This window comes from Oratosquilla oratoria, chromosome 43, assembly GCF_046742065.1.
Source record: "Oratosquilla oratoria isolate Oo_2021 chromosome 43, ASM4674206v1, whole genome shotgun sequence".
Taxonomy (NCBI): Eukaryota; Metazoa; Arthropoda; class Malacostraca; order Stomatopoda; family Squillidae; genus Oratosquilla; species Oratosquilla oratoria.
The window spans coordinates 39,751,470-39,761,469 of record NC_134819.1 but is presented as its reverse complement, the minus strand read 5'-3'; the positions used below and the strand labels follow the sequence as shown (position 1 = coordinate 39,761,469).

Genomic DNA, 10,000 nt, shown 5'->3' with positions numbered 1-10,000 from the left:
CCTTTAGGTCGATTTTCAATTACTGTATATGTATATATTTGTTTGTTTCGATGCTTCTTTTACTGTCCTAATTTACGTCAATTTCTATGTACATTAGATATTTTGAGATCAAAACCAGATCTTGATATGCGTGTGTGTGTGTGTGTGTGTGTGTGTGTGTGTGTGTGTGTGTGTGTGTGTGTGTGTGTGTGTGTGTGTGTGTGTGTGTGTGTGTGTGTGTGTGTGTGTGTGTGTGTGTGTGTGTGTGTGTGTGTGTGTGTGTGTGTGTGTGTGTGTGTGTTGTGTGTGTGTGTGTGTGTGTGTGTGTGTGTGTGTGTGTGTGTGTGTGTATGTGTGTGTGTGTGTGTTTGTGTGTGTGTGTGTGTGTGTGTGTGTTTGTGTGTGTGTGTGTGTGTGTGTATGTGTGTGTGTGTGTGTGTGTGTGTGTGTGTGTGTGTGTGTGTGTGTGTGTGTGTGTGTGTGTGTACATGTACTTCCCGATAAAAAAGTCACATTCTTATCTTGTGACGGGTAGAAGGTACACTCACTCAAAGTTGTCTCATCTTTTTTTTTCTTCTCAGAGTCGTTTCAAGATGACTTCCCCTCTTTAACAGGAGGTCACTGCTCCATTCTATTTTTTTTTTACTTTTTACTGATCATTTAATTTTTCGCTAATGCTCTTTCACATCACGTCGTGCATTTCAATTGATTCTCATTATTTTATCTTTTTATTTCTCCTTCTTTCTTTCCTCGCCTTCATTTTCCTTTTGATGATATCCTTGTCCTTATCAGAGTCATTGCTATGTATTATCATGTGTTTCCGATTTTCTTACGTAGGTAGATCCGCTCTTAGCTAAAAGATCCTTTCACACTAGGCTTATTATCGTCAACTTTGGTGGGTTAGTTTGAGTAAAAAACGACATTAGTCGCTATTTATTTATTTATTTATTTTATTTTTTTATTTTTATTTTAGATTTCCAGACATCAAATCATCTTTGAGTCATATATTGTAAGAAGATGAATAAAGAACTAAGAGAAATTAAATTCATACGAATGATAGACACATTGTGAAAAGGTTCATCTGGAAGTCTACAATAATCTAAGCAAGATCATAGTCAAACAAACCATATGATCATCTAATTCTAAATAACTTATAGATTCAATCATTCTATTATTGAGTGTTCTATTACCTGTTATTGAATTAATAATTCAACAATTTCCTGTTAGGTTATTTATAATTTTTTTTACAAAAATAAATAATTGAATTAATAGATAAACAAATTATTAGATCAATTAAATAATCAATCAAATGAGGGGTAATTAAATGAATAGATAAGTAAATAAATAAATAGATAAACAAATATGAAAAAATATTAGTTAATTGACAGATGAATAAACAAATGAATGTATAAATGAACAAACAAATAATAAAAAGAAAGAGAGAAAGAAAGAAATAGAATACTATCTTCTTGGATGATCTTTGCAAGACTTACAATTTAATCCCAATATGAAAAAATATTAGTTAATTGATAGATGAATAAACAAATGAATGTATAAATGAACAAACAAATAATAAAAAGAAAGAGAGAAAGAAAGAAATAGAATACTATATATAAATGAACAAACAAATAATAAAAAGAAAGAGAGAAAGAAAGAAATAGAATACTATCTTCTTGGATGATTTTTGCAAGACACAATTTAATCCCAATATGAAAAAATATTAGTTAATTGATAGATGAATAAACAAATGAATGTATAAATGAACAAACAAATAATAAAAAGAAAGAGAGAAAGAAAGAAATAGAATACTCTCTTCTTGGATGATTTTTGCAAGACTTACAATTTAATCCCAATATGAAAAAGTATTAGTTAATTGATAGATGAATAAACAAATGAATGTATAAATGAACAAACAAATAATAAAAAGAAAGAGAGAAAGAAAGAAATAGAATACTATCTTCTTGGATGATTTTTGCAAGACACAATTTAATCCCAATATGAAAAAATATTAGTTAATTGATAGATGAATAAACAAATGAATGTATAAATGAACAAACAAATAATAAAAAGAAAGAGAGAAAGAAAGAAATAGAATACTATCTTCTTGGATGATTTTTGCAAGACTTACAATTTAATCCCAGGTTCCCTCGTGCTATTCTGCAAGATGATTCTCCCTTTCCGGAAACATCTAGCTTCATTGCCAAAGATGTGCTCTTTGGCTTAACTTCTCCTTGCTTCTATTGCCCTAATTTCATTCTTCAGATTTTCTCCTTCGTCCTTCTGTTTCTGCAATAGCATTTCCTCCTCCTGTACTACCTCATCTTTCTTATGCCTTAGCCCGGCTTATGTTTGGTAGATTTTTTTGTTTCTTTTGTTTTCAGTCTTTCATTGTTTTTTCGTTGTTCTCGTTTGTACTATGGTTTCTAAATTCACATTGGATTTTTTTTTTTTTGTGAATGTTATCCTTGCTTTTTTCTCAATTTTCTTTTTTAATTGATAAGCCCCTTTCGACACACATTTTTTCTATTTTATTTTGTTTAAGTAGCCTTTTATCACAGTGCTGTTTTCTCCTACTGTTTCTTTTCTGCTGTTGTCTACCTGTTCAGAAAAACATCGCAGATCTGTCATTATGCTTCCTTACCCAATTATTCTGTCCTCGTTCCTCTTACGGAACTTTATGATAATGACAAGAGGTTCTATTCATTATGTATGGATGAATAACCGGGCCAATGATCCGGTGAGCATGAAATCGTGCAGATCTTAACTTGAATTCTACTTTTTAATCCAATATCACATTTGTTGAAAAAGATGAGTGCATACATTCGTTTCATGTATAGATTGAATAGGTGAGTCATATTTCGGCAAAGACATCAATAAACCATTATAATCTGAAATATATAAATATACATACATATATATATATATAAGTCTATATATATATATACATAATATATGTATATATATATATATATATATACATATATATATATACATGCATATAAGTGGTCTACTTTGCATAATTGAACACACGTACCCGTGTTCTTATTAGCATATATATATATGTATATATATATATATATATATATATATATATATATATATATATATCACATTGGTCTTTGTATCACGTGTTGGACTCGTGATCGACAGCTGTTTCCCTCCCAGGAGAGCCCAGACCTCGTATGGCCGAACTATGGGTAATTTTGTGACCTTACAGCACACACACACACACAACTTCCCGCCCACGAGAGTTGGAGTAACGACTTGAAGCGTAGCGGTACTGAAATTATTTCAGCTCTGGGCAGGATTCAAACATGGACCGCCACAGTGACAGTGTGTGTGTGTGTGTGTGTATATATATATATATATATATATATATATATATATATATATATATATATATATACATATATACACACACATATATGTATATATATACACAGAGATAGACAGACATAGGGAGGTGCACACACACACACACACACACACACACACACACACACACACACACACACACGCACACACACGCACGCATGCACGCAAGCAGACATGCACATTGGAGCAGTGGTCATGAAATATTCAAAATATTGCAAGCCGTTACTGTTTTAGTACACTGAGTTTCCTATTTTCTTTCAGTGTGATTTTTCAATGATTTATGAAATGGTTGTTCAATTTGTTTTTTATGAATACCACTATAGTAGTATTTGTTTTTAGTGATAGGTGTTTTCCATTTTTAGTGACTTTTTTTGAGCTGCAGCCCTTTTGGGAAATATTTTAACCAACTAGTTCTTGAAAAATGTGTGTGTGTGTGTGTGTGTGTGTGTGTGTGTGTGTGTGTGTGTGTGTGTGTGTGTGTGTGTGTGTGTGTGTGTGTGTGTGTGTGTGTGTGTGTGTGTGTGTGTGTGTGTGCGTGTTTGTTTGTGTGTGTGTACGTATGTGTGTGTGGTTATGTGTGTGTGTGGGTATGTGTGTGGGTAACGATATTCTCTTTTGTATCAGCCAATATCTCAGTTTGAAAGATAGAATTGAATGTTTCTGGTTATGAATTTATATTCCAGAAGAATAAACCATGTTGTTTAGACAAAGGTTTTCATATTATTAAACAAGATGAATGCGGTAGAATAGGGATAATGTGAACAGTATAGGCGGTTTCCAAATAATCCGTAAAACAGCTAAAATGCACCAAAAAATGGTAAAATGAATCAATAGAACAAAGGAATCAATAATTTAGTGTTTAACATATTATATAAAATGTTTCATTAGTTTAGAAACGGTGGAAAGGCGTAAGCTTTCAGGATCTAGTTTTTCAGCCAAAGCACTTTGTATGCTCCCTTTCGAAATGGGCTATAAATCCAACTCCAGTCCCAAACTCACCGTCAACCAATATCTTTCCTTCAAAACACTGGGTTCCCTCGAACTGGCAATCCCTAACGCTACAGGAACGCGGAGTCCCTCTGGGATCGTAACTCAGCATGTATTCCCGAACACGGTCGAGGGTACGAAGGCTCTCCGGATTAATTCCTTCGTCACAGTGGCCGCGTTTACAGATTTCACTCCAGATGACGTCACGCGGTTTATTTAGCTGAAAGGGTTTAGCTAGGGCTAGAAGTTTAACTAAGGTTTGAGGCATAGGTTTAATTAAGGTTTAACTAAGGATTGAGGCTTAGGTGTATGGTTTAACTAAGGTTTAATGTTTAAGTAAGGTTTAACTCCTTTGGAATGTGTATATCATACTTGATCATAGAACCACAAAACCAAATGACGCCACACGGTTTATTTAGCTGAAAGGATTTAACAAAGGCCAATGGTGAACTAATGAAAGGCTAAGGTTTAACTAAGGTTTATCTCCTTTGGAATGTGTATAATATAGTTAATCCTACATAATATAGTTAATCTCATAAGACCACATGATGTTAAACAGTTTATCTAGCTAAAGCGGTTAAACTAGAGCTAAAGGTTTAACACTTTTGGAATGTGTATAATGTAATTAAATCTGCAGCCACATGACAAATGTATTTGATGGAAACACCCATAACCCCCAAAGGGTTAATTCAGTTTGATTAACCCGATTCACATCGACTTGAATAGTTACCCTATCCTTCACCAAATTGATTTAATCATCTCAGGGATAGAACCTCACTCTCTGAAGGATCAGAACTTGTCTTATCTTAGTTAAATTCAATTCAGTTAAACTTATTTTAGTTAACTCTCCTAGGGAGGCTGTGGTCTTGGGTAGGTTATCAACATTCAGGCGATTTTTGTACCACTAAGGTTCAAACTGCTCAAAAGGGACTAAGTAACCCAGTTCTACCTTTTGTTTCCGTTACCAAAAGTTTACGACCTTACAGAAACTGGCAATGATACTTGGGGTCTCTTAACCCATTAAACTCCGATGACAAGATTCTTTGTCATTTGGTCAAATAAAACAAAAAATCATAAAACACCAAAATGTTTGATCAAACACCAGAAAAATATGACGTCAGTAGTCCTCGCTTCGCTCGCGAGCGAGGACTACTGACGTCATATTTTTCTGGTGTTTGATCAAACATTTTGGTGTTTTATGATTTTTTGTTTTATTTGACCAAATGACAAAGAATCTTGTCATCGGAGTTTAATGGGTTAACCACCACTAGGTGATTTTGTCTGAAGAAAAAAATAATAAAAGGGTTCAGTCACTATTGCCCATTCAATACTGAAAGACTCAGAAACCTTCACCCTTTATACACAAAATCTTTTCATTTTCTCAAATACACTTTCATTCAGAGAAACCACATTCGCTAGTGGAACACTCATGGGTCTCTATCCTCCTTTCATATGTTCCTTTCTCTCTCTCCAACAGGAATCTCATAAACAACATAGCAATTTCATTCGGTAAAAGAAACCCCATTAACTATTGATATACTCAAAAAGCCTCCAACCTATATTCACAATTTTTTTTTCTCTCTCTCCAACATCAATCTAACAAATAACAAAGTAATTTCATTCAGTTAAAGATACCCCATTCCCTACTGGAACACTCACATGTTTCCACCTTCCCATTCACACGTTTCTTTCTCTTTCTCCAACAGCTCCGGTGGTTGAGATCATCGACGAGCGCGGAGCCAACGTCCACGAGAAGTTTTACAAAACCGGGAGCACCATCGAGCTGCGGTGCACAATCAGCCAGATGCCCCAGGCACAGACCTTCATCCTTTGGAGGCACGGCGAGCACATGCTCAACTACGACACCAGCCGAGGTGGGATAAGGTAAGAGAGTGTATTTTTTATACTGTGTTGTATATCTATCCATCTATCTATACATATATACATATATATATATATATATATATTTACATATATATATACATATATACATATATATATATATATATATATATATATATATATGAGAGAGAGTGATAGGTGGGGAAGGGTAAAGTAAGATGGGCAAATAATACATTTATTGTTCTTACGTTTCGGTTATTATAACTTTCCTCAGAACAATAAATGTATTCTTAGCCCATCTTCGTTTACCCTTCCCCACCTATCACTCTCTCATTTGTCTTAAACAATTATCAACATATATATATATATATATATATATATATATTTATATATATATTTTTATATATATATATATATATATATATATATATATATATACATGATTTCAAGAAATCTACAGCGACAATGGCGTTGTTGAGTTTATATTGGAGCTTTAATTTCTCTCGTGCAACAATTTTCTGTGATGGTTCCAAATAGCTGAGAAGGTGTCCAAAAGACATTAGGTGCGGTTTTCTCTTTTTTAATTCTCCTATACGTATTTCGACCTTACTCGGTCATCCTCAGGGAGGGAGTAACAATAGTTGGTGATTACATGGGAGAGATAATTTCATGTAGCCGTGATCCGTAGCGCTGCGTACGTGGAAGTAGGAACTTCCTTGTGGATTGTGGAAAGGGGTGTTATTGTTTGTGTTATGTGCGTCTACTGCTTGGGAGTGTGGTTGTGGGCATGAGTTGTATCTTAATGGAAGGTTTCTCAATGTATATTTTCACTGCTTCGGCCATCTTAAGGCGAAGGGGGTCGTGAGCTTTGTAGATTATTTTAGTGTTTTCGTTTAGTGTTTGTCTGGTGATGGTGGTTTTGTTCTTTTGTCATGTGTGTTTTGATGGCGCCATTCTGGAGGTGGTATGTGAGTCTTTTGGCCTCCTACCAATATATATATATATATATATATATATATATATATATATATATATATATATATATATATATATATATATATATATATATATATTTATATATATATATATATATATATATATATATATATATATATGACATAAGCGGAGTAGGAAACACAAGGAGTCTTAGTCTTGAGTTTATTCCTGTCTAGTTCCGCAGGTGTGTTTTATCATTTCCTTTGATAAAGCACACCTGCGAAACTAATCAGGAATAAACTCAAGACTAAGACTCCTGTGTTTCATACTCCACTTACGTCAACCTGTCAGAATGTCTCAACATATATATATATATATATATATATATATATATATATATATATATATATATATATATATATATGTGTGTGTGTGTGTGTGTGTGTGTGTGTGTGTGTGTGTGTGTGTGTGTGTGTGTGTGTGTGTGTGTGTGTGTGTGCATGTGTGCGCACATGTTAAACAAATACATTCATATATAAATACATACATGCATAGATGCATACATACATAAATACATACATACATACATACATACATACATACATACATACATACATACATACATACATACATACATACATACATACATACATACATACATACATACATACATACATACATACATACATACATACATACATACATACATGCACACATGCATACATACATACATACGTACATACATACATACTTACATACATACATACGTACATACATACATACTTACATACATACATACATACATACATACATACATACATACATACATACATACATACATACATAATACATATACATACGAACTTGTTGCACTAAAAATGTAATGTGCGAAAGCGCTCTGCCTCGTTAGTTTCTTTTTTCCAAGTGGTCTACTTTGCATACATACATACATACATACATACATACATACATACATACATACATACATACATACATACATAATACATATACATACACACTTGTTGCACTGAAGATGTAATATACGAAAGCGCTCTGCTTCGTTAGTTTCTTTTTTCCAAGTGGTCTACTTTGCATACATACATACATACATACATACATACATACATACATACATACATACATACATACATACATACATACATGCATGCATTCATACACACATACACACACATACATACATACATACATACATACATACATACATACATACATACATACATACATACATACATACATACATACATACATACATACATACATACATACATACATACATACATACATACATACATACATTCATACATACATACATACATACATACATACATACATACATACATACACACATACATACATACATACATACATACATACATACATACATACATACATACATACATACATACATACATACATACATACATATATACTTACATTTATACACACATACACACACATACATACACACACACATACATACACACACATACATTCATACATACATACATACATACATACATACATACATACATACATACATGCATACATACATATATTCATACATATATACATGCATACATACATACATACATACATACATACATACATACATACATACATACATACATACATACATACATACATACATACATACATACATACGTACGTACGTACATACATACACACATATATGCATGCATACATACATACATACATACATACATATATACGTACTTACATACATACATACATACATACATACATACATACATACATACATACATACATACAATATATACATACATGTATACATTATTATAGATATGTATGCACTCTCACACATAGCAGATACTCTTGTCAAGGGTTTAATACTCCAACAAGCATCGCTATCTCTTGTCCCTAAGGATTAAAGGAATTGATAAGCTTTTTTAAACCGATTATCTAAAATCCAATCATGTTACTCACTTCACTCGAGATAACTCCCTGTGTGAGGTTAGGGAGAGTGAGGTATTAAAGGAAAGAATGGTCACTTAGTAAAGTTGAAATATGAGAAACCTGTGCCAGGAGGTGATATACTGCGGCCGAAGCCGTCACCTTTTCCACATGCACTTGTGCTATCATGGTTGGTAACAATCACTGCTGGGAATCGGAGAGGAGTGAGGAATTCGAACCCACAACTATGCGAATGCGAGACCAGCACGCTTATGAATACGCCACCAGCGTAAAGGCTGCGTACGGACAGAATATTCTGCCGTGGGTAACAAGAAGATTGCCATAACGGTGATCCAGCGTGAGATGTCCACAAGAATAGAAGTACTGGTAAACTACAGTTAGGAAAATAATGTAACCGTGAACAAAATCTTTCATATATCAAGTGTAATTTGATTGTGGTAAGTAGTACCTCACTGTACTTGAAATGTAGTACATGGCTGCTCCCATGAGTACTTAAGTGATGGGAGTATCGTTTATGGTCGACGAATGGTGACAACTTATATGATTTCTTATGAAAGAAATTTAGATAAATTGAAAGAAAATCCCACAAATGAATCAACATTACTACCTCGAGAAAAAGAATAAGAAAATGAAAAAGTAATGAAATAAAAATAATTTAAGAAAAAAGTCAATTAAAATAAAATTTAGCAGTGTACAATACGAAATAATCAGAAAAAAGGAAATGAAATAATAGAAAAATAAATAAAGTGAGATAGAATAAAACAAAACAAGATATAAGTAAAATAAATTAAAATACAGTAAAACAAAATATAATCATACAAAAAATTAAATCAAATAGAAAAAATAAATATAGACTTTATAACAATCATCAGAATGAGAGCTCAGTACATCACCTCAGTTTTATATT

The 10,000-nt window shown here is 33.0% G+C and overlaps 1 protein-coding gene across 3 annotated transcripts in view; it reads left to right on the top strand.

The window, feature by feature from the left end:
* LOC143021941 (uncharacterized) overlaps positions 1–10,000 on the top strand; it is a 759,783-nt gene that overhangs the window by 726,108 nt on the left and 23,675 nt on the right. For all 3 annotated transcript variants that reach the window (XM_076179844.1, XM_076179842.1, XM_076179841.1), the window contains one exon: positions 6,048–6,225. In XM_076179844.1, coding sequence (XP_076035959.1) covers positions 6,048–6,225 — 178 coding nt within the window. The remainder of the gene's footprint in view (positions 1–6,047; positions 6,226–10,000) is intronic.